General features: G+C 34.9%; 1 protein-coding gene across 3 annotated transcripts in view; it reads left to right on the forward strand.

The window, feature by feature from the left end:
- LOC111057239 overlaps positions 1-27,522 on the forward strand; it is a 94,825-nt gene that overhangs the window by 55,549 nt on the left and 11,754 nt on the right. For 2 of the 3 annotated variants that reach the window (XM_039423249.1, XM_039423250.1), the window contains exons 3-6: positions 2,297-4,105; positions 12,062-12,286; positions 14,660-14,839; positions 18,368-18,531. In XM_039423249.1, coding sequence (XP_039279183.1) covers positions 2,546-4,105; positions 12,062-12,286; positions 14,660-14,839; positions 18,368-18,531 — 2,129 coding nt within the window. In that variant the 5' untranslated portion in view covers positions 2,297-2,545. Of the gene's footprint in view, positions 1-2,296; positions 4,106-12,061; positions 12,287-14,659; positions 14,840-18,367; positions 18,532-22,214; positions 22,517-27,522 lie in introns of those variants that run through there. The other variant, XM_039423251.1, reaches the window with a different exon arrangement.

Below are 27,522 nucleotides of genomic sequence, written 5' to 3' on the forward strand. Positions count from 1 at the left end.
CTGCCGTTTATCAAGCTTCGAGTTGCCCGTCTCACTTCGTTGGGCCGTGTCTTCATCATTTTAAACGTTAATCGAATTCTGAAAATCAGTTCCTCTCTGGTCTCTACAGGTTCTCTGTAAACTTCACTTTTTACAACCCTACAAAAGTAGAAGTCCATTGGAGTAAGATCAGGTGAGCATGGTGGCCAACTTACTGGTCCACCTCGGCCAATCCACCGCCCAGCATAATTGTTATCAAGCCACACACGGACGTTTCTAGCATAATGAGGGAGGCAGCCATCCAACTGGAGCCACATATTCTGCCTCAAATTGAGAGGCACGTCTTCCATCAATTCGTTAAGCTCATTGACCAGAAAGTCCATAAAAACTTCACCATTTATTCTTGCAAGGAAAATGAAAGGTCCATGTATGTGTATTGTAGAAATTTACAGCACCAGTTCTTGTGAATGTACTTTTATCTGTGATATGTCCATAAAATGTTTGAAACACAATCTTGTGCTAAGATCCAACGGCAAAACTGCATCCTTGAAACATTATCAGCTTCATTGAACTCATGAACTGGGGTATCATGAAATGGTCGAAAGTTATTGTTCTTCAATATTCTTTGAACTATCATTCTTGAAACATCCAACATTCCAGCTGCCCGCCGGATACTGGATCGATGATTGTGCTCGTAATACTTTAGAATAAGATTCTCAAAAGCTTGAGAAATTAAGACGGGCCTCTCGTACCTTGAAACTGATCCTAGACCCTCACCATTTCGACATATGACAATCTTAATGACGTGTTATGAGATGTGTGTTTTCGCTCAGGAAAACGTCTCATGTATACTCTCTCTGCCTCTCTCGAATTACATCCACGCCCTCCATACACCAATAACATGGTCAAGTACTCAAACAAGGTAAATCTCATGCTAATGAACGCGAACACTTCTCTACTAGCCAAAGTTGATACATATCATGCCAATTAACTGGAAAGCACACTGAAAACTATACAGAAAATAGGCTGAAACATACACTTCTTGTTATTTTATTCAGGATTTGTAGTACCTACAGGGAATAATGCAAGTTATTGAAAAAGTCATATCATTGTAGAATGTTAAAATGTTGATTAAAACTTGTGAATATTGTCAGAGAGAAATCAGGTGATTTCACCCTTAGGATCACCACTTGATGCATGCTGTTTGTGAATGTCCTCATTTTGAAGGTGTTCATTCCAGATTTTAGCAGTTTTGAACACTTTATCATGGAACTTAGCTTTTCAAATTTATACTCATTCGAAAGCTTATGAAATGGAGAAGTTTTTGAAATATTAAAACTACTATAATTACCCGTAGAAAAATCGAGAAAAACGGTTTGAAATTTGACTTTGAATTTGAAGAATAGCATTTTTTCAAGTTTAATCCCTAATAAAAAACTACAAAATTTCTAACAACATATAAAATTACATTAATCTTGTTAGAAATGTTTTTCTCTTTCCAACAATACCCTTGAAATTGAAATTCGATCTGTAGTTATCCAGTTATTGAGTTTTTAATGACCGGAAGTAGGCATATTCTGAAAATATCGAAAAATCGATATATCTCGAAAACTAAGGTCGATAGGAAAAAAGTTAACTGAACATTTTTTGTCAGAAATGTCGAGTAGAATCTATGGTTAACGGCTGTTACAACCTCGGTAAGACACCCTGTATAGTTTTTTTATAGGCCCATATTTGAAAAAGTCAATGACTAGATCAGGGGCGTATGTAGAGGGTGCCTAGACACCCCCCCCCTTTGAAATAATAAATAATGAATATGAAGAAAAATCAGTACAGTAATTACAGAGAAAAGTACAGTAATCTGAATTTTTGACGGCCTGACGGTAAAGTAAAAAGGGCGTTCAGCGCAAATTACCCTATGAATATGAGCAGCAAAACTGATATTAAGTATCATGGGGTGTTACTTATAACCACTTGACCTAACATTAACCTTGGCACCCCCCCACCCAATATATTCTATATACGTCACTGGACTAGAAAACTGATAGTCAAAATCGCGAATTCTAAGGATTTAGTAGGAAAGATATAGTTTGTTCCTTTGTTTTACATTATTGATCTTTTTATGAGCGCTTAAAGTAGAAAAAATTACATTCGTCTATTTCTGAAAAAAGTTCAGAAACGTGAAACAAAGGAACAAATACTGTATTATATGAATCTTATTAACAATATATTAGTGTTCTTACATTTCAATCAGTATGATTTGTTTATGATGTTGATTTTGCAGTTGATTAAACTTATTCTTATTTATTGTTTGCAGGGGCTGGAATCCTTGACTACATAAATCTGCAGTATTGAAGCGCTATTAATGCGCTCTAAGAAGAGGATCAAGATAAAAACATGGGAACATCAACCGGCATTGTATTAGTGCATGATAAATTCTCAGCAGGGCTGCCACTCTTCACAAATACATAGGAGAACTTTTAAAAATCGAGTAGAACTTTTTCAAATTCTCCTATTAAAATTGTCAGTTTTGTTTTATTGAGCAAAATCATTTAGTTGAATTTCGATGGGTGATCATTGTGATACTTCTAATCCTTTGAACAGTGGAAGTGTCAAGGAGGTGGAAAATAATAGGACAGTTATTAATTCTTCAGAAAATGTTGATAAGGACGTTTCTAATTCTGAGCGGTGCAACTCAATACAGGGTGCTGACCAGTGTGCGGATCTAGGTGGACCAACTCTTCAAACCTCGACGAATATTGACATTTCTATTGACAAAGAAAAGCACAACTCCAGTTCAACTGACTCCAATCAGGTAAAATCCAACACAAAAGGCTTACAGCTACAGACCAAAAATTCCAATAAAACAGAGGCCTTCAAAAGCCAAGGAAATTCTAAATTTTTTGAATATCAAGATTCGACACAACCCAAAAATCACAATAAAGAATTGCACAGTAATAACAACACGAATACTTCTCCCAACACAAATTCTGTTGAATCGACAACTTTTAACGATGTTTCAAGTGTTGAGCCGAATTCAGGTGGCAGTGATGTTTCTAAGACTAGTTTGGAGAGTGGCAAGTTACGCGGTAAAAATATTTGTGTGAAATCTGAGAGTCGTCATCCAAATTCAATCACATCCCTTGCAACTTCGTCACATGAGACGCTCACATCCTGTGACGACTTCCCGGTTGACTTTGATTTTGAAGAAGCCAGCAGGCAAACAGATGTTGTGAAAGTAGCTGGTATACAAGAAATACCATTCAACCAGTCCATGGAGTTCAAAACCAGTGACGATGTGCTTCTGTTGAAGAAGAGTCACAATTCACACAGCAAGGAGATTGCTCAAGATTGTGTGGAAGTTGAGATTGGCGTCAGCGATCCCGATGTCAAAATTGGGTTCGACAATGTAAATCTTATGGGAGAAGAGTTGCAGTGTACACTGGAAACAATTGGGAACAATCCACCTATGTATACCGAAACTGTGATAACATCTGAGTGTACTAATGATTACGGTTTTGAGTTGAAGACGTCGGGGTACGAACCAGAGATTCCATACAATTTGCTGTCATGTAGGTTAGGTGATGAGAACAGTGCTGCCACCAACTCACAACAATCAGCTAAAGAGACCAGTAACTACAACGGAGCACCCGGAGCTGAGAATCTACAGAGCTACACAGACAGGACGGAGGAGACGTTGCTTGGTGATAGATCGGATGGCAGCGACTCTGGCTTGGGCTCCGATTTGTCGGATGAACGGCTGGCGGTGAGAACGGACTCGTTGTCGTCAGAGGAGCTGAATGTGGTTGCGAAGGGAGCACCTGAAAGTGGTCAGGCGAGTGGGGAGTGGGACACTGCTCGTGCATTGTCGGAGGCTGACTTTGGCTACATCCAACCGAAAACGGAGGCCGGGTTTCTGTCAGCTGACTACAGTCAATTGGCCGTGCCTTCAGCCAGTCATCAGCCGCGAGTCATGAAGAGCAGTCTGAAGCGTGCCAGGAGTGAGCCGGAGACGGAAAGCGCCGCCGGCCCCTCGCAGAAAAAGCAGAAGAAGTCAATCGGATTCAACAATGTGTCCGTCTTCTACTTCCCCAGAGCTCAGGGCTTCACGTGTGTTCCATCTCAGGTGAGCTCAACTTTTCAATTTAATTTCATTTTCACTTTCTATCTACTCATAGAATAGACGTTTATTAATTTTACAGGAAAAACTATCAACTTTCTTAATTTAGGAAAGAAATAGTTTTAGATCAATTCTGTTATTTCTCTCCCAATCATTGTTTTGATTTTGTGTATGTGTAAATTAAATAATTACAAAATAAGGAGTAGTACAATAAAAAACAATGTAATTTCAATGTAATTGCAGTGTAGCCTTTACGCTGTAATAATTAATTATTCATAATTACTCAATTGAAAATTTGTTTGTTTTCAATTGTAAATTATCAAGTGACATAACATACATTTGATTTGGACTGTAGTATAAATTAGAAAGGGACAGTTTTGAGTAACAGTCTGTTGTGCCTTTTCATATAAGTATAATTTTTACATGATTGAATAAATGGAAATAATGTTCAATTATGAATAGAAAGTAGTAGATTTCCATAGAAACAACTAGTATGTTTCAACTAGGGTTGTTGTGCCTTTTCATTCAAGTATAATAATATTGTACATGTTGATTGAATAAATAAACAAATAAAAAGTTCAATTCTGATTGGAAACTAGTTTCCATAGAAACAACTAGTTTGTGGTATCATACTTTGGCACATGTAAAATAAAATAATATTCCCTGACCTGAATTTGAATAGAATTACTATTTTATTTGATAGGGCAAAATTGTCTATAATGTCTACTCTACCAAGAGTAAGCTACAAACAAAATTTTCGTTTGACGCTTATTAGAATTTGTAAAGGATCAACCAAATACAGCTTTAGGTTATTTTGCTAAGTCACTTGAAATAGAATAGTTCTAAATAAAATTGTAATCAATATTGATTAATTCTCTGTGACGCAGTCATAAGCACACTTCTTACCAGTTTAAAAATGAATCATCATCATTTCATTCTGTTGATTCAATAACTGATAGAAATCACTGGATAATATTCTGAATTAATTTTCCTTATCTCTAGACATTGTTACTCCTTGATTAATCTAATCTTGATAATAATGTATTAAATAATGCCATATTTCTCCTCAGTTGTATCAAATATACTATACTAATACCATAATTTTGTTACTACCGTCAAGATGTTTGTAGAATGCGTTTTTGAATTCATTTCTGTCGAACTAATTTTATTTTATAAGTAATTCATCAATTTTGCCAATAGATATTTCTTATCTATCATGCAATACCTTGATTATTACTTCATTTTAAATTGATTATTATCCTTATTTGTTATCTTATGCTAAATACATTCCCAAGATATTTACCCCATTCTAAATATCTCTTAATTTTATCTCTCATGTCTTCTGAACGTTTCTCGGAAAAAATGTTCAAGATATTCAATTATTATTTCTATGATAATAATTTATTAAACGACAACCCAAATTTAGAGATACTGGGTTTGATTTCCCTGCCAGATTAATTAATATTATTTTGCAGTAGAGTATTTATTTATTTATTTAATCATTCAGAATTACACAACTTACAGAAAAGTGCCACAGGCTTATAAGCCCAAAACGGTTCCAATTCTAATTTATACAACAGTCCAAATGTAGCTAGGTTATGTGTCACTTAACATTCATCAATCACATACTCAATTTACAATTCAAAACACACAAAAATCATTTTTAATTTTTTTAAAAGTAGATTTAATTATAATTTCTTATAGCTATTTCCTCTGTGAACAATGTTTGTTCCATTCAGGAGACTTCAATAATTTAACAGCAAACATTTTGGGATTATATTTAATCAGTTTCATTCTTATACTTTAAGTTAGCATTGATATAATGTAATATCTTTTCAGTCTGTTCTCGGAGCTAAGAGGTGATAAAAGCTGTAAAAAATGTAACTTGAAGCAGCAAGACTGATTCATAGTAGCCACCCAGCATATTTGTTAATAGACCTAAAGGGGCGTTTACATTAGTCAAGTTCACTTGCATTCAAATTTTTTAGCGTTTGTGTTGGATGGGAATTTTTGGAAACTTGAAGTAGAGTTTACTGGTATCCAATCTTTCATAACCTCAAAAGTGAAACTTTTTTATCTCTCATCATGATCAAATTGATAGGGAAAAATGAAACTTCCTTCTCTGAATTGTTTAAATTGTCATGATTTTAATTGTCATCCTACATTCCTACAATATGATCTATAAGGTTCAAATTGTCTCTAAATTAATTGACTTGGAAACTTTGCAGCAAGCAGTAAAATTTATTAGGAACGCAATAAACTTAATCTGAACTGATCTGATAGGCCTACTGAAATTAGTCATAATATGTCATTCTACTTCCAGGTAAAACAGAAACTGATACTCGTGTTTGTATTAGAATTGCTGAAAACATACTGCATACTGAGAAATAATATTCATAATAAAGCCTAGTTTCTATTCTGGCAATATCATAACAACACGACGAGTTGTAGGTTTTTTACAACTTTTTGTCCATTGTTTCATTTCGACGCCAACTGCATGAAAGTGGGTGCAATGACGACGTAGACGCTAACTAAGCACTAACGTGAAACCTTGCTCTAGAGACTATAAATAGTATAATAATATAATTATTATATATTGAATGATATTGTATCTATCAATGTATAAATAAATATATCGAATTTACATAGAAAGTCTACAAAAATCTAAATATCAGGCCTGTTTCACACGATAGGAGTAGGCAGGGGTGCCCAGCCCCCCCAAGGCCAATGGCGCATGCCCCCCCCCCCCAATTCAAGTGTAATGCCCCCCCCCAATCCATGTGTAATGACCCCCCCCCAAAGTACCCCAACTCCCAACTCTTTAGTTTTTAACATTAGTCAGTGTATGACAATAAAATCACATCTTAAGGTGCTTACAGATATACGCGCCGCGAACATGAGTAATTCACTTTTAATCAGCTGATGCCAAGCTTTTTATAACTTTATTTTACCGTTTCTGTAAAAATACAGATATAATCAGCTGATTGAAAGTGAATTGCTCATGTTCGCGGCGCGTATATCTGTACGCACCTCTACATTCTAATCTTCCAAAGGACATTATTTACCTTTGGTCTTGTGAGGAATTCTTTCTGTTTTCATAATATTGTAAAAATAGTCTAAGTTATATACCATCGTTTCTTATCTCTTTAAAATAGAAATAAAGTATTTTTTTGATATTATTTTTGAGACTAGCAGTGCACCCGTTCTTGTTCGGGAGGACTAGAAAGAACTTCATTACATCAGGAAAAACTACATGACACATATTTTAATAGGATATTAAAAGATAAGTAAGGGAGGCTTTGCTTTTTAAATGTTAAGGTTACTTATAAAAAGTTGAATAATAATATCATTGATAATTCTTTATTGCAAAAGAATATTGCATAGCAATCTTGGTAAACATTCATACAAATTTGGAACGATTTTATTCATACAATATAATATATATTATATTATAATGTCGGCAAGTTTAGGTATTCTAAATCCTATGCTATTAAACGAGCAATTTCTGTTTAGATGTTTTGATGTTTAAATTTTTAGATGTTTATATGTTTGTATTTCACCGGATCTCGAAAACGGCTCTAACGATTCTCACGAAATTCAGAACATAGTAGGTTTATAATATGAAAATTCGATTACACCAGGTCTCATCCCTGGGGAAACTCGCTGAAGGACATTAAAAGAATTTATTCATCCTTGGAAAAACAGCTGATAATTTCGGCGTCTGTTGATGATGGAAGTGAGTGAGCGAGTGCATGTGTGTGGGACTGAGACAAAATTATGACTCAGCTGTTGAACTTTTGTACATAATTCAATCAGGTACTTAGTGACAGTTGTACAAAAGCCGGTTAAATTTTAATCCTGATTAATTCCAGTAGAACCCATCAGATAAGCTATCTTTTTGAGATGGTCTTCTGTGATTTGGTTCACGTGACTTGAATCAGGATTAAAATTTAACATGCTTTTGTGAGAGAAATTTTTGCATTCCTCTGCGAATTAATCTCAATCCACTGTGATTATTTCATAAACAGATTTATTTCATTGATAATCATTTCTTTAAAATGATTGGGGGAGTACTAACAGGCACAGCCCAAAACTGTTACTTACCCGAATTTTGATTTATTCACTACGAAAAATATATTTCGTCTGTGATTTATTCACAGACGAAATCATCATCTGTTTTTCCAAGGATGAATTATCCTTTTCATGTCCTTCAGGGAGTTTTCTCAGGGATGATATCATAAACCTACTATATTCCGAATTTCGTTAAAATCGTTAGAGCCGTTTCCGAGATCCGTTGAACATAAATAACCAGATAGCCAGATAACCAGATATAGAAATAGAAAAATATAAACAGATGTACATAAATTGCTCGCTATTATAATAGGATAACAACTTATAGTCCAGTCAAATGGTCGTTTTTCAGGAAACAGCCCCGAAATAATTTTTTTCGATGGTCCTATATATATTTTGGGGCGCTGAATTCTAATCTGAAATTTGCTGACACACCAAAAGGCGACTTCACCCCAAAATTTTGGATTTTTTTAAGTTTTCCATTTAATCTCGAGAACCTTGAATTTTTCGAGAAAAAGCATTCTCTATATAATATTAAAGATAATAAATTTCCAATGAATTGAGTGGTTATGCAGGACTACTTTTTGGATTTTATATCTGAAGTGTTCCACAAGATACGCAACTTTGAATGTGCGAGAAATTTGTGATATTTTCCCAATTCTCACAGTCTGGCATATGCAACGTTGCGTATCTTGTGGAACACTTCAGATGCAAAATCCAAAAAGTGGTCGAGGTTGTGATGAATTTTCTCCTCTTTCCACTCCCATGAAATATACTTCTGTTTTCAATACCGTTCAAAAGTTACAGCCAATTGAATGATGATCTTTATTTTCTCATTTTTCTTGCGATTTTACTGTTATCAAAGAGTCTCTAAAATGAGTACAATGCATGATAGAAACTTGCGATTGGTCTTAAATGAGAGAGAATTTCATGCTCTATAAGCTGAGTTGCCCTAAATTGATCTTGCATTACTGTTTATATCGAAAAACTGGCGAGACTGTGGAAATGAGAAAAATATCACATATTTCTTGCAACAGCAAGGAAACTCAAACACAGGACCATTAAAAATTAAAATGAAGCAAAGGAAATCAGAATAATAGTGGATGATGAAGTTATAATTTATTTTTGTCAAAGATTTACCTTCAAACTCATAGGCTTAAAATTACTAAAATTCCTGCATACAAAATATTATTAATTGTGCTTATGCTTTATATTGAGTTACACTTAGCAAAATATAACATTGTAAAGGTGGGAAAAATTAACTACATTAGGATATCTCTATTTAATACCTTGATTTTTTAATCATAATTCAAAATGTTGACATAAAATATACAAAAAATCATGCCCCCCCCCCCAAAAATGTTGATGGCGCAAATTGCGCCATGCCCCCCCCCCTTGTGGGCACCCCTGGGAGTAGGAGACGTGGACCATGATCAATTGATCATTGAACAGTGTTCATCTGTTTTTGCCGAAGTACATTGAGTTCAATTGTGTCTTTCACATGATGATCGCGCGCCAGGAACCGCCTTTTGTCATGTCTTTTCCCCTCTAGGTAGGCAACCACCTCTCCTGATCGAGATACAATAGGTCAAGTGGTGTCTTTCACATGATGATTCTATGTCTGTCGCGTCATCCCTTTTTCTCAAAATCTATCTTTCTTAAAAATGAAGAAATAAGGATTCTGATTTCGGATTTGGTTTTAGCGATCCCAAATTCTGTAGTAGTAGTAATAATTATAATACTGAGGGTGATGCCCACATAAGCTCTTAGCGGCGCTCACCTAGCGCCGCAGTGCAGGATGGTTTCTCACAGCTTGGCGTTGTTGTCATTCGAGATGGGTGTCTGGCTTGGAAGTGTTTCGGCCGCATTGCAGGATGACTGTTAACGGTTGCCGGAAGATCATCAGCTGGATTTTTTTCGTTATTTTTCGTGATAGATAAATGCTGATTGCAGATTCGTTCTCAGCGACCCCAAGTTTAGCCTAAAGGCTCAGAATGTCAACAATGTTTTTAAATAATTAAAAATCATCATGAAAAGTCATTAATATGGTAGTACACCACGTTTCTGGGTGACTGTTTACTGGTGACTGGAGTTATTATTGACACACAAAAATCAAAATAATCGTGAGAAAGAAAATTGCTGATGAACGCGAATAAGACCGCCACTCCATTGTTCTATTGTCTCGGCTGCTTGGCTGAGCCTGGCTGGAGGGATCAAATAACCGACTGGTTTGATCTTTCGTCTGTCCGCTAGGCGGAACTACGCCGACCATTGCTGGGTGGAAGATGTAAACCGCCGCAGTGCAGGATGGTTTCTCACAGCTTGGCGTTGTTGTCATTTGAGATGGGTGTCTGGCTTGGAAGTGTTTCGGCCGCATTGCAGGATGACTGTTAACAGTTTCCGGAAGATCAACAGCTGGGTTTTTTTCGTGATAGAGAAATTCTGATTGCAGATTCGTTCTCAGCGACCCCAAGTTTAGCCTGAAGGCTCGGAATGTCAACAATATTTTTAAATAATTAAAAATCATCCTGAAAAGTCATTAATATGGTAGTACACCACGTTTCTGGAAACTTTTTACTGGTGACTGGAGTTATTAGTGACACACAAAAATAAAAATAGTCATGAGAAAGAAAACTGCTGATGAACGCGAATAAGACCGTCACTCCATTGTTCTATTGTCTCGGCTGCTTGGCTGAACCTGGCTGGAGGGATCAAATAACCGACTGGATTGATCTTTCGTCTGTCCACCAGGCGGAACTACGCCGACCATTGCTGGGTGGAAGATGTTACTGCGGCCGCTCGCATTCCCACCAACGCTGCTATTACTTGCTGTCTCAGTGCCTAGTCCGAGTCAGACAAGCATCCAGCCTGCACTGCGGAGCTGGGTTTACTGCGGCCGCTCGCATTCCCACCAACGCTGCTATTATTTGCTGTCTCAGCGCCTAGTCCGATTCAGCCAAGCAACCAGCCTGCACTGCGGAGCTAGGTTTAAGCTTGTGCGTGGGTAATGAGTGAGAGGGATGATGAGAGATGGCAACTACTTTTTAGTAGTCGGGACCGACGACTTACCGTCTTCGAAAGACGGGGTGGCCGTATCTATGTGATTGTGCTGTGTTCAAAAACATTTTGCCCCCGTCGAGATTCGAACTCGGGTTCTCTTTTAGACCGGCGCGTTATCACTTACTCCATCGAACCACCCGAGTAAGGTGGTTGTCATTTGTCATTCACACACTTGAAAATTACATTATTTATATGCCAAAAACAAAATACAAGCTTAACAAAAATAAATATAAGCTACTGCACTAAACTAAATACATACATAACAATTCAAGAACTACTAATTTATTTAATTAGATAATCACGTAATGATATCCTTATTAGAGATAATAATAATTATTAAAGAAAGATCTAATTATCCTATCAACAGTAAAGCTGCGTTTAGACCAAAGTTAATAACAAAATGTTAATAACTTAATCCTTATAGATTCGATTAGTTTGAACATAACTTATCATACACATAATGAACATATGTGTTTGTCAAGTTCCGTTCAATCTTATAGAATCTATACGGATTAGGTTATTAACATTTTGTTAATAACTTTGGTGTAAACCCAGCTTAACTATAATTATTATGCTCCTATGAATACAATAGGCGAGGAAAAAACACCGGAAAAAGGAAGATTCCTTGTGCGCCAGTGTGAGTCATAAGTCGAAACATGTCTTGAGGAATAAAGTCAAATTAAAAAAAGTACTTTGATTAATTCTTAGCACTACAACATTTATGTAACTATTTATAACTTCACTGGATTTGGTGTACTCGATCTGTATTCTATGGCAACTAAATTTGAATATTTCTATTTAAATGATTATAATTTGTACCTATGTTTTTAGGGAGGATCCACACTGGGCATGTCGTGGACGCACTCGCATGCGCAGACGTTCTCGCTGGTGGAGCACGCTGTTGAACAGAGACGGGTGCACCGGCACCTTCTCTCTCAGCTGCGAAGCAACACTGGTAGCACCGCCAACAACGCTCTGTCCTCTTCTAGCGACTCTGACACCGACGATCAGCGCAGTGAATCCGACTTGGATATGGACAATTACTACTTTCTGCAGGTATGTTCAGCTATCTCTTATCTCCATTTTTTTTTGGAAATTGTGTGTAAATCAAATCATGAACTCTACATAACCTCTGGACTGTTAATTTTAAACTAGCAGGTAACCCGTGCTTCGCAAGGGTCCAATTAAAAACTTGACAAACTGAAAACTTGACCTATTTGAAATATTAAAGAATATAAAATAGGCATATAACCATCCTCGGTAAATCAAGAATCTATATTCAAAATTTCAAGTTAATCAGTCTAGTAGTTCATACGTGATGATGCGTCATTCGTGAATTTTCTATCCCGTATGTGTGTAAGACTATTCTTTCCTTTATTAAATTATAGACTAGCAGGTAACCCGTGCTTCGCAAGGGTCTGATTAAAAACTTGACAAACTGATAACTTGACCTACTTTGAAATATTGAAAAATTTAAAATAAGCCTATAACCATCCTCGGTAAATTTGAATTATATTATGCAAAATTTCAAGTTAATCAGTCTAGTAGTTCAGACGTGATGATGCGTCTTTCTTGAATTTCCTATCCCGTACGTGTGTAAGACGATACTTTTATTCATTATATTATAGAACAATATATATGAAATTGTACGTGTATAAGTCATCTCTTTCCTTCATTATATTATAGATTAAGGTTGGAAGCAGTTTTGGGCGAATGCCTGTTGTTTACACCTGAATTGTCTATGGATAAATAAATATCTCAAAGTGAGTTGCTTGGTTTATGTTTTGGCATAAAATATTCTAAAATAACTGAATTTTCTCAAGTTTTCAGTGAATATTGAATAATATTTAATGTGGAATTCTAATCAAGTGTTACTTCTAAATTCAAAATTTCTAATTTATTTGTTTTTGGACTGGAAATTAGACTTGGAAAACTCTTGAAAGTTGATTGTTACCTATCTTTTGGAAATGCTGATGTTTATAAAATTTGAAATAAGAGCAGTTTTGGACGAAGCCTGTTGCTCGCTCCCAGAGTCCCAGTCATTGCTATATGATTTGTATTTGTAAATTAATGAATAAACAACAAGCTCTCAACACAATGATTCAACTTGAGAATCTTCAACAGTTTCTGTCAAATCTCCTTTAACTCATTTCTAAAAGTAAAGACAGTTGTTATAAACAAAGACAACAACCTCGTCTTATTATAAAATATAATTATAAAAGTTTATTATCAAAGATAATAAAGACAGTACTATAAACGGTATATTAAATCAATGCAGTTGTTGCTTGTGCCAAAACTAAGATAAACGTCTCCTATGCAAGTTTTATTTGTGTTTCACATACTAATTTAATTGGGTTATGAATGGAAAAAAAATTAAATATATAAAGTGATGGTTTATGGAGTTTTGACAGAACTGTTAGGATTGGAGTGCTATGTAAAGTACTGAATAAGGTGGAGGCAAAAAATAGTAAACTCTTACAAAGCAAGCGGCTCGTAGTGTGAAGGATTCAGACCAGTTAACATTAATGTGTGGTTCTATTGTAAATAATAGCATTGAATACCGTATCAAATAGGTTGAACAAATGAAGATATGTGCTTCAAATTACTTCTCAAGGTTTCAGGGTTTCTTTGAAACTGATGGCTACAAGTGATGTTGAAGTGAGAGTATAGTCTCTAATCAAAACTTTGGTAGGCTAATCAGATAAAAGTGATCAGCTCTCCTTCTTGGGGATTTTCTCGAAACTGGGTGCTATAGCAATCCAACCCGACTAATCACACATATTTAGTACCCTCAGCTCTCCCGTTGCAAGTGATTAGCTTGAAAATTAAAACTGGTGGTCCGGAGTCCATTTGAAACTAGGTTCATTGATTGCTCTCTTACTATTTCCCATTACTATAATCTTCTTCTCACAGGCCTAGGATTTATGTAGACATCAATAACAGCAAAATATAACCAGAAATCAGAATTCGCTGTCGAACAATCGATATTTATTTATCAATACAATTATTACAATGATCTATAAATAATAGATATCATAATCTGAAAGAGTAAAGCTTAGCTTATACTAATCCTCTTTCGAATTTTACAGGGTATGCAGTTTCTCTTTTGAATATTAATTGCCTAACAATGTCATGTTTAGTGTTCAATCCTGTCAATGATTTTCACACCATATCACACATCTGTACACTACAACAATATACAGTAGTGTATTACTACAGTATATAAAATAGTAGAGTACACTACTATCACTACAATATTGTATTAATAATTATTTGTAACATTGAAATGAGAAAGGCACAAAGCACCAAGTAATTTCAATATTCAATTATTTCCTCTCAAGATTTCAAGTTGTATTTTTTTTAAATTATGTGTATTCTACATTATTATGTGCCTCTTACATTATTTATCATTCAATTGACGTTTTCCAGCCGGTAACGACAAGACAAAGAAGAGCTCTACTGAGAGCTGCTGGTGTTCATAAAATCGACACTTTGGAAAAGGACGAGTGCAGAGACATCAGGACATCCAGAGAGTTCTGCGGCTGCTCGTGCAAGGTCTACTGCGACCCAGACACCTGCGATTGCTCTCAAGCTGGAATCAAGTGTCAGGTAAGCAAGACTTCATTTACATTAGGTTCAAGGAAGCCTTTGCTGCATTTCATATGTAGGACAGAGTGGCACAGGAAATTGAGGAATTTATATTTATTCTTATATCTATGTATTTGTTTATTTAGATATGTTTTAGAATTAGAAATAGAAATATATTAGCCGATAAATACTTGAAATAGTACAGTGGGCCATGTCACATATATGGATTACAACACGGAATACGGTACATTCTATATAACGAATAAAGGTTACATCTCACTTTTAAACATCAATCAATATAACAACAATTCCAGTAATTATATAAAATAATATTGTAGGCTATATCAGTCAGCTAGGAAGAAACTATTTACAATATCACAAAGGAGATCAAAGAACTCTCCAACACTGTACAGTGGGTTTTATGAACGTTATGTTTTATTAATGACATCTAGTAATCATGGACTGGTGTGGAATGTGAAATAGCAGTGAGAAAAATCTATAAAAATGATAACTGCCACACAGGCAATATTTAGACAACATTACCAGCTTCAAGTTGCTAACCTGGTAGGCAAGTTGTAATGTTCGCGTCGTGCAACAATTCATGAACTGACGGAGAACATTGGAAGCGAAATCACGGCTATACCCCAAGATATGCTACACTGACATTCCAAAGTTTACAAAAAACGCTGTGAACGCCGAATGCGAGCACAGCTTTCCGATTTCATTCAGAAAAGTAAAGATACACTCTCCGACGTTTTAATATTATAGAACCATGAATGGCATGCTCAAGTTATGCTTTACGTTACTAGTTGTATGAATTTTTGTAGAAATTTCCACAATTTTTAGAAGTTTCATTTTCCTGTGCTACTATCGCAGATGCAGATATGTAGTTATGATTTATAGTATGTAGCGTGCGATTTTGAAAATTACACACCTGAACGTCATTTGATATTGTTTCGACTTCAATCTCTAATCTAGTGTTTCTTTCAAGACTTCAAGAGAATGGTTAGATATTTGGCTAGTTTATGGCTGTACTAGCAATTCCGGTTATGTGTGGAAATCCTGGAAACGTTGAGATATTACTTTCGTTTTGGTTTCATTAATCATTCATCGTTATAGAAATATACAATACTAATTTATTAATAATAAATTGAAAAGATAAGAGAATACACTTGAAGTATCATTTCCTAAATTCAGTCCAATGAATTTTCCAAATTAAGGTTGTGACCAACATTTTCACAACGATTTTCATTTGGTTGTATGAAAAATTAATTTTCTATTTGAAAACATCAAGTGAATGTCAAAGCAAAGAACAAGACTGGGATATACAATATTACATTTATTATATTATTAATATACTATATTTTTGAAATATCATACTAAATTATCTTCAATGAAAATACAAATTTTATTAATTGACTTTCTCGATATATAACTCTCCTATTTGGAAACATTGGTAAAATGATAATAGAGCTTAAGCATTGTAATCCCAAATTTTTCCAATCTAGTTAAAAAACCGGCTGTGAACGCCGAATGCGAGCACAGCTTTCCGATTTCATTCAGAAAGTTTTAAGTTTTATCTTTTTACTGTATAGTAATTATTTCAAATATCCAATGAAAGCTATATAATTAGAAAATAGCTATAAAAAAGTACTCCTGCTACTGTAAATATTTGACCAAGGATATTTGCAGTAGAAGATGTCCTTAGTTCTATTTATATAGCTTCCATTGAATATTTGAAATAAGTATTATAATATTCTAGCAGTTGGTTAACTGCAATTTCCAATAATATGTTCAAGTTTTATCTTTGTTGCTGGTTTACTTATAACGGGTGGTTTTAGAGGCACATAACTTTAATTTGGAATAACTGTTCAAGATGGCGACCGATTTAAGAGTTGTTAAGTGATTTATTTTCAGTTTTTTCAAATTTATTATGAATAAACTCACCCCTAAACAATGCTTGCAAATAGTGCAATTTTATTTCGAAAATAACGGTTCTATGCGGAATACATATCGCGCCCTACATCCATTTTATCGTTGACAAAATCGTCCTTCAGAGTAGTTGATTCGATTGCACATGAAACGTTTTCGCACCACGTTTACTCTTATTGATAACTCGCTTCCCCAAGACGCCGTACGGTGCGTACAGAACAAGTTATTGCTACTTCTAAGCTGTGTACAGTGATATATCTGCTGAGAAGCCTTGCTAATAAGCTACCAAAACTATATTTGGACAACATACTTTTCTTTCTTCCGCAGTCTCATGTCTTATGGTATTCTTCTATGGGGAAATTCAGCGCTCATTAAAGATATTCTCCTGCTACAAAAAAAAGCCGTGCGAATAATCACGGAATCACCTTATTTAGAACACTGTAGGCCTTTATTCATAAATAATAAAATTCTGACAGTAATAAATCAGTACATATATTCTGTTTTATTATACACCAAGGAGAATCAGCATTGTTATCAATTAAGAAATACTGTTCACTCTGTTAATACCAGAAACAATAGACAGATCTATATTCAATACCAAAGATTGTCTAAATCTTTAAACAGTTTTGAAGCTGTTGGGCAAAAGGTTTATAATAAGTTACAGCTACACCTCCAACAAACACCCCTAAAACTGTTAAAATTAAAGGTGCACGATTGGCTGGCAAGCAATCCTTTTTATAATTTAAGTGAATTTTACAAGATCAGAATCAGCATACCTTGATTCTTATTGTTAGCACTAATGAACTAGCTGCTTAATTGTGTAATATTGTCTTTGTTATTTGTAATATTTGGAAATGTAATCTAAATAGCAATGTAATAGTAACAATGTGTCTCTTAATGTGTGACTGTCTATTTCATGTTCTATTTGTGTGACTTTGACTTGTGCTTTTTTGGCTGGCTGACAATAAAATTGTATTAATTTATTTACTGTGGAGCGAGCCTTGAGGAAGACCCGAATGAGTCCATCCGCCATCGAGCACAGGAATCGGATATGTGTCCATCCACTTGATGGAACATCACTAACATTTTCATTTCTGGATTGAGCAACCATGATGTCCAGGAGCTGTGGCTCCAACAAGACGGCGCAACATGTCACACAGCTCGTGCCACAATCGATTTATTGAATGACACGTTTGGTGACTGCCTAATTTCAAGTTTTGGACCTGTAAATTGGTATCCAAGATCTTGTGATTTAACACCGCTCGACAACTTTCAACAATAGCCGTGTTGAAGCCGATATACGTACAAGCAATATAAAATGGGACGTCCAGATTGGAATACATCCGAACCAGCCGAGGCGGTCATATTCCAGAAATCACATTCAAAATGTTATAACACAAGATTATCTTTCGTTAAAAAAAGTTATGTCAATCTAATAATCCATTGCTGTTTTATTGCAATTTAAAGTTCTCTACCTCTAAAAAAACACCCATTACTACTCGATTCACTTATACCAATTCACTATTCGAAACTAACTTGTACAATATACCAAGTATCAATAGTAACTTAAATATCAAGTACGTTCTTAATTTTGGGTTTGTACTTTTTTGTGTTCAGGTGGACAGATTGAATTTTCCGTGCGGCTGCTCGCGCGACGGCTGCGCCAACTCGAGTGGTCGCATTGAATTCAATCCGGTCCGAGTGAGAACTCACTTCATTCATACTCTGATGAGACTTGAGCTGGAGAAGAAGCAGGATCAGCAGGAAGAGGTCGCCAGAAGGTAATATTCAAACATTTACTTGACTTTTTTACTAGTTGAATCTATTTAGTACGTGTTTGGTCAATGATGGTTCCAGTAGTGTACACTCATCTGAAGTCAGTACGATCTCGTTCTACAAACTTGTGTCATGTTTTTTGGTGGAAGGGTTTGACTAATCTATAGGCTAATTTGTCTACTTCAGTATCATCTCTTAGAAATTGGATCTGTGTAATTGTATTTTGGATGAAGAGGTTATAGTAATCTCATTCTTTGTCGGTATCATTTACTAGGGAATTTGATCTATTTATTGATTTTTGAATGAGGACCGGTATTGTCTAGTAATCCACACTCAGTACCATCTCCTTTTACTAATTGGATTTGTGTTATGATTTTTGGATGTGGATTGTTTCAGGAATATGTACTCATCTTACGTCAGTATCATCTATTTTTACGAATTGCATCTGTATAGATTTTACTGATAGTCTTGAGTGTGGTTCACAACATTAGTCAAATTTTTTGAATTGATGTTTCTTGACTTCAAGAAAATTTGTAAAAGTGTTTCAGTAATAATGAATGATTTTTTCAAAATTGAAGACAAGTTTACTGGAATTTAAGCGAACATAGCTAACAGAGTAAAAATACCGTAACTAATTTATAGTTTCAAGATTCCCGAATTCCTATTATTAGCCTACATATGATGCAGATAATCATTTCATAAATCATGTAGATAAATCACATTATAATTCCTATGAAATATATAAACTGCAGTATCTTATCATTTCACGTGGATCATTCTAGATATTCTGGTATATTCATCTCTAAGTAAGCATTGAAATAATAATAAGAGCAGTAAAGTGGGGTTTACATTAGTCAAGTTTCTTTGTGTTCAAGAAAACTTGAAACTACAAAAACAGAAACTTCAATCCACTATACCAATGCAAAATGTAAACCCTACTTCAAGTTCTTGAATTTGAATTCACTATACCAATGTAAAATGTAAACCCTACTTCAAGTTCTTGAATTTGAATTCACTATACCAATGTAAAATGTAAACCCTACTTCAAGTTCTTGAATTTGAATTCACTATACCAATGTAAAATGTAAACCTACTTCAAGTTCTTGAATTTGAATTCACTATACCAATGTAAAATGTAAACCCTACTTCAAGTTCTTGAATTTGAATTCACTATACCAATGTAAAATGTAAACCCTACTTCAAGTTCTTGATTTGAATTCACTATACCAATGTAAAATGTAAAGCCTACTTCAAGTTCTTGAATTTGAATTCACTATACCAATGTAAAATGTAAACCCTACTTCAAGTTCTTAAATTTGAATTCACTATACCAATGTAAAATGTAAACCCTAGTTCAAGTTCTTGAATTTGAATTCACTATACCAATGTAAAATATAAACCCTACTTCAAGTTCTTGAATTTGAATTCACTATACCAATGTAAAATGTAAACCCTAGTTCAAGTTCTTGAAGTTGAATTCACTATACCAATGTAAAATGTAAACCCTACTTCAAGTTCTTGAATTTGAATTCACTATACCAATGTAAAATGTAAACCCTAGTTCAAGTTCTTGAAGTTGAATTCACTATACCAATGTAAAATGTAAACCCTACTCCAAGTTCACTTGTTAAGTTTTGTTGATTCAAAACTTGAATCTTCAAGTTTTCATGACTCAAGAAGATGTTAAACATGCTTGACTCTTGCATTCTACTTGAAGGTACAATCTAACCTACAAATGTAAAAATAAAATAAAAACAGTTGTCAGTTAATATTAAATGTATAACTAGTAACCCCCTGGGTTGGAGAACTCGCACAAGAGCTGTTGTATTGTAATTTTTGAAACCTGTAACTTTTAATGATACAGAGTTGGTGGAAATTATAGAAACAGCTAAATATTTCTTCTACAAGAATAATATTGACATTAGGTTTCATTGGGATTCCTATTTGAATTGAAAAATTACTCTGTCGCTTAAACATCTTTGTCCTTTTTATAAATCCATATTCATGATAGATCATTTCCATACATTCGATACAGAGTTCCAAGAGAAAATGAATGGCGAAAACCGCACATTGATATCTCAACCCGTATCAGTTTGTTAACGTAAAAGTTGTACATAATGTTGTAAATTAACCAGCCGAAATCATGTGTCAGTGCATGAAAGTCTTTGTGTGATAAATCACAACAAATCATTTTATTATACACTTCCATGTTATTTTTATGAAAAAGGACGAAGGATTAAGTCAATTTTGTTGTCCAACGAACTTGACCTGATAAAGGTTCAAAATTTGAAGCTGATTGATCAATTCTTTCTCAAGTTATTGTAGAACATACAAATGGACGGACGACTTTGGCCTTCAGTAAGTCAAAAGTGAACTCGCTAACGCTCGTTCAACAATAAAAGAAGAACATGATGCAGATGATGAAGAAAACTTCAAGATCAATTATTAGACCTCTAACTATTTTATACTTTATAATTATAAAAGTTTGAGGTTATGGAAACTTAACGTGAATGCCAAAAGGTTTAATTATGTAGGATAGCGTAGAAAGTTGATGAATGCTTATGAGTCATGAGTCGTTCACACAATCATATGATTGTGTTCGATACCTTATCGTCAAAAATAAATAAGTTGGGTTTACAAATAAACTTCTACAGATAGGTTCAAAATTGAACATTATAGAACAATAAACATGTTTTGATGAGTAGAAGAAAATTATTTTCTATAATCAAAATCATGTACAGAAAGAAAAATGTTTTCAACTGGAAATAATATCCAAGATTTACTATTTTGAATACTTTGAATTGAAGTATTCATGAATAGGATTCTTGATTCTTAGGGTTCAGGCACATGAGGCGTTTTTCAGACGATTCGGCACGGCAAGAAGCTCTCCGATTGGCTGATTGGGTTGTTGTTCGGGAATCAGCTGATGATCATCCAATCGGAGAGGTTCCTGCCCTGCCGACTTGTCCGAAAAACACCTAATGTGGCTTGGCCCTTAATGAATTACGGTTTATCTAAACACATTTTGGAGGTGTCATTTTTTCATTTAACATTTATTTTTAACCAATCAACCAATGTTATTTGCTTTGTTAATCAGCCCCAGTTTTGCTTTCATGTCGTGTTATATCTCTCGTATTTCTCAAATTTCCATTACATCATCACATCATTACATCATAATGAAGTGTTGTCTGCAATTATAGCATTTGTCATACTTGGCAAAGTAACATTGATAAACTCATATCATTTTCTGTCCTTTAAAACAGAAAAATCTCCCAATATATTTCCAGTTTAGTCCAGGTTTTCTCCCTCTTTCACTTATGAGGCTTCTGAAGACCTCTTACCTCTTGTTCTATCTTTTCTCCCTTCTAATTTTTCGGTATTCCTCATTCTTCAGTCATTGATCAACCATGCCGCGATCACCACTTCTTACTCATTTATATCATCCATTGCAGAAATGTTGCTTCTCTATCCAATGCCGTATTGTGAAATCATTTTTGCAATTCTTGGTATTCCATTATTTCTATCTCATCATCAGAAATCCTAGTATTCTATGTATATGTGTCTTATTTTATGCTTTATTGTTTTTGATTGATCATGTAATCTTCTACAATCAAATCCAAATCCACTTCAATTTCATCTACATCTACATTCAAAAAATACTTATTTTGCAATATGTGTTTCTCTGCAGGGATGAGTGTGAGGCAACTCAATGTTGAGAGTTACACCAACCAAGGTTATCTCGGATAACCGGATCTGCATACGCCATATTATATTTGTTCTAGGTTTTTTTTTTCAAACAAGGCATTATATTTCTGCTTTAAATTTTGAATCGTAATCCAGGTGGATGAATGGACGATATTTCGTTGCACCAACCTGGTTTATAATTATTATGCATTTGATTGCAATAACTGAAAAATTGATCTCTTTCAAAATAGATATGATCTCTTACAAATAAAACAATACGTAAATAAAAAGGTTTTCTTTTGGTTATTTGTTCATTTTTTGTAAAAAACAACAATCCTTTTATTCAGGGCCGTAGTTCGAGGAGATGTTCTTAGCCAAGAATACATTAATGAACATACTTGAACTAAATTCGTCATTCATAAACGTTTTTCAATCACGAGCTTAAACTATTCTCAAAAGTCAAGTGTGACTCAATTGAGAATATTGCGGTAGCTTTCAAATATTATCAATATTGATTCTATTTGTGGTAATGAGTTGAATCACATTCAAATTTTGAATCTGACCTCATTCCATTTATCGAAATGTACATGCTTGTTGTTTCTCAGGTATATTTGGACTATTTCTATCAGAATTTGGGGAAAGGAACGGTTTTGGGATTAAGGATTAATGACTGTTGTTCCTTTCCCAATCATTTATATTGACTTGACCTTTAAATTTAATATAACGCTCATAAAAATGATACACTAATAACACTGGGTTATGCTTCACCCCAAATCATTCCTTATCATAATTCCTATAAATTTCGATAATTTATTCTACAGATATTTTCTTTATTATATTTCGATGCCATGATACAATTTTTAGTGACAAAGACATTATTGTGAAGTTTTCACTAATCTTGGGGTTTCTCTGCTCATTGCACTATCCGCTAAAATATTTTGGCTACTGGAAAAGATTACAATTTTTTTACCAGTATTTTTACCTGCATTCTCTGAAAGTCGAAAATGAGAACTTTCATTTGGTATTCATGAACTAATGAGAACTTTCATTTGGTATTCATGTATTTAATTATAGAATTATGAATTTTTCTCTTGACATAAAACTAAAAGTTCTTTTCGATAAAGGTTATTGAAATACTCATGCATATTCACATTCATATTTCATACAGGGACTGGTGGAATTCTTATGTAGGGAATACATACTAAAATAATTTTGCATGTCCACACATTCAATTAGGCCTACTTCTGAAACTAGATTCATTTATTGATTTTAAAAGTTTTTTTTCCGAGAAATTTAGTAAAGAAGGCGAATCTGAATAATCATGTGAATTGTGAGGTAGAACGAAAACATAGATAACTAACCAGAATTCTACAAAAACAAACTAAGAAAAGGTAAATTCCAAAGAAAATCATGTAAACAAAAATCAATACTTGGTAAATAGTACACTGAACTTGGAAAATTGCATACGTTGATATAAGACTGGGGTGTACCACAACCCAGAGCAGACAGTTTCCTTTGTTGACAAGCAGTAGCACACTGACAGTCAGTGCCAATGGGACAAATACTTCAGGATAATGTAATTTGAATTTACATATAGGTGTGAAATATCCCAATACTTTGTTTCAATGGAGAAGAGCTCAAATAACTCAAATAGAATTGGTTGGGGTGCCTATTCAAATGTGAAGAAGTATATAGTATCTGTGAATGTATAAATAAGTAAATATGCAGATAAAAGCAGTACTTTGCATTTTAAGCACAATAAGATGAAGTTTGTGCTTGTATGCGCATAAAGCCGGCCACTGACCAGCGTTCAAAAAGACAACACGCCGAGATTGATAATTTGAGAGAAAATTATAAATTTGAGCGATGAATTGAGCCAATATGGAGGAATTAATGATAAGAGGCAAATTCAAACCCAGTGCGCTATCAGCGCTATTATGGAATTATAGATTTTTTCTATTTTTCATTTATTATATAAATGACACTGATGTAATTAATAACATTGGTAGATAAAAAAATCTGGTGTGGCGCACTCACTCAACTTTCCTTGCCGTTATGAAAATTGATCACCTGACGCTAGTGTTCACGCGCATCTCAAGTCTACCTATAAACAAAGATCTGAGCCAGCTGGTGACAGGACAATAACGCTGGAGACATACGAGGTCTGCTATCTCTTCATAGTGAATCATTCAATAGAATCAACAGTTGCCAACAAATTGCAATTGGATAATCACATTTTCTCGAATTTCGAGCTCATTTTCAATTTTAGGTGAAAATGTTACTGAACATTAATTGTAGAGATTTTCATGCTTATTCTTTTTCACTCGGATTTTTTTGTTTAAATTGTATCTGAAGCCTGATAATTGGGAATCTAAAATCAAACTTTGCATAGATGGGGCGGAGCTCCTGAAATTTTTATAGATATGGAACTAGTGGCAGTTAATAGAGCTTATTAATGACTATTTTAGGTATGAATTTAATCAAAATCGTTGGAGCCGTTTCTGAGAAAATCGCGAAAATCCCTGTTTTTGACAACATTTTCTCCATTTTATCCGTCATCTTGAATTGCATTTGATCGAAATTGTTCGTGTTGGATCCTCATATTGTAAGGACCTTAAGTTCCAAATTTCAAGTCATTCTGTTAATTGGGAGATGAGATATCGTGTACACAGACGCACATACACTCATACACACACACACACACACACACACACACACACACACATACAGACCAATACCCAAAAACCACTTTTTTGGACTCAGGTGACCTTGAAACGTATAGAAATTTAGAAATTGGGGAACCTTAATTTTTTCATGGAAGCAATACTTTCCTTACCTATGGTAATAGGGCAAGGAAAGTAAAATCATAACTACAATATACGCACATACACTCATACACACACACACACACACACACACACACACACACACACACACACACACACACACACACCACACACACACACACACACACACCACACACACACACACACACACATACAGACCAATACCCAAAAACCACTTTTTTGGACTCAGGGACCTTGAAACGCATAGAAATTGGGGAACCTTAATTTTTTCATGAAAGCAATACTTTCCTTACCTATGGTAATAGGGCAAGGAAAGTAATAATAAGGTAGTCCTTGTGCAATTTTTTTACAATTTTTGGTGATGACACAGTCCAAGATAAGGTTGATTAGTCTTTCAAGTTTACAATTTTTCTACAATTAAGTCCAATCATGGAAACTATAAATTTTGAACTTAGATAAATAAAGTAATGAATTTATCAAAAATATTCTCACTCAAGTATAATATTGTACTTGCCCTATTTTCCATTTAGAGAATTACTATTGCCCCAGCTTCTCTTGGAAGGGAAATGTGATTTCATGGGTTACTTTATCCTATACTATTAAACGAGCAACTTCTGTTTATATGTTTAGATGTTTGGATGTTTAGATGCTTATAAGTTTGTATCTTTTTACCGTATCTCGAAATCGGCTCTGACGATTCTCACGAAATTCAGAACATAGTAGGTTTATAATATAAAGATTCGATTGCACTAGGTCTCAACCCTGAGAAAACTCGCTGAAGGACTTTAAAAGGATAATTATTATTCATCCTTGGAAAAACAGCTGATAATAATTATTTCGTCTGTTGGTGATGGAAGTGAGTGAGCGAGTTCATGTGTGTGGGACCGTGTCAAAATTATGACTCAGCTGTTGAACTTTTGTAATCATTCAATCAGATACTTAGTGCTGGTTGCAAAAAATCCGGGTTATTTTGAATCCCGATTAATTCCAGTAGATCCATCTTTTTGAAATGGTCTTCTCTGATTTGGTTCACGTGAAGTTAATCAGGATTAAAATTTAACCCGCTTTTGTGCAACCGGGCCTTTGTGAGGGAAATTTTTGCATTCATCTGGGAATTAATCTCAATTTAGGCCTACTGTGATTAGATAGAACAGCTCTGTATGAATGCTATCATAATTTTCTTCTTTCGTAATAATTTTTTTTATGCTTTTGTACTCCAGAGCGAAGCTCGGTCCCCGATATTTATTATTTATGAGAGATGATCTCTCATACCGTTCTACCTTCTATAGAACTACCTTCTTATTATTTATGACAGATCTAATATAGTTTTCATTTCTCTTAAGAGTATCGTACATGTTTTATTCCACTTCCGCTGCCAAGTGAGTAAAAATAACGACGAGCGCGAGAGTGTGGATGGCTACTATGCCACCGCTCGCCTTCACTCGGCCCGTGTAGATGTATACAGCGAGCGACTTGGTGAGTGTGACGCTGGCCTAAGAAAATGAATCCGGGAAAGTGTGACATCATTCCATATAAAAACGATGTACAGCTGACGAACGTTCATAGCTGCTTCTATCTACATACCTGACGTGTTGGAACGCTTTATCCCGCCTGGCCAGCTTAATCCCGACGCCACACTTTCATCTAGTGCGTACAAATTAAGACGAGGGTGGATGGCTACTATGTCTTCGCTTCGGTTCTTGTTGACACGAGACGAGCGAAGGCCAGCCAAGCAAAGGCGAGTGGCGAAAAATATGTCTCATCCATCCCACATTCTCGTCAACCATTGCTGCGTGCTTGCGGCAAGTGACTTGGCAAGAGTGTAGCCAAGCCTAGGCATAAAAACGATGACTCTGAAGTCAGAATACTAACTCTGACTCATAGCAGCTGTTATCTTCTGGACTCGTAAATACCAGCCCACAATGCTTATTCCACTGTCTCATTTACATACAGTGATTATTCAGGTCAGTATTCATTACCTACTCAGGTTACTATGAATTGGTACACGGTTAACATCATCTGGGCATAGTTTAATTGATTGGTAGCCTGTTATGCTCAGGTCTTGAACAAAGAAACCATAAAAATTGACTTTAGAAAAGGAAATGAAGTAGGCCTACAATTTTCCGAAAGGGCGGGGCTTACAAGCATCGGCTTTGTTCATTCAAAAGTAGGAAGTTTAGTTTTTTCAGTTTTTCATGGATTTACTCAGATCTGCCAGTTCTCAGATTGTCTATAGTGAGGTCCACTATAATAATTGCAGTGAAGAAAGATAGGAGGAAAACGTTGCCAAGTCTCTCCAATTTGCCACTGACTGTACACAGCTGTTACTCAATTCATCCTATTAAATTTAATCTAATAATAATTATCATTTCCTTGATAAAATAATCAATTTAATGTCAAATTAATCAAGAAAATATACTTTTTCAAAATTTGATTCAAAAATTTGCTTTCATAACTGAGATCAGATTATTATTTTTATACAAACCTGAAATGGCGGTTAATTTA

Source organism: Nilaparvata lugens, chromosome 3 (assembly GCF_014356525.2).
Source record: "Nilaparvata lugens isolate BPH chromosome 3, ASM1435652v1, whole genome shotgun sequence".
NCBI classification, from domain to species: Eukaryota; Metazoa; Arthropoda; class Insecta; order Hemiptera; family Delphacidae; genus Nilaparvata; species Nilaparvata lugens.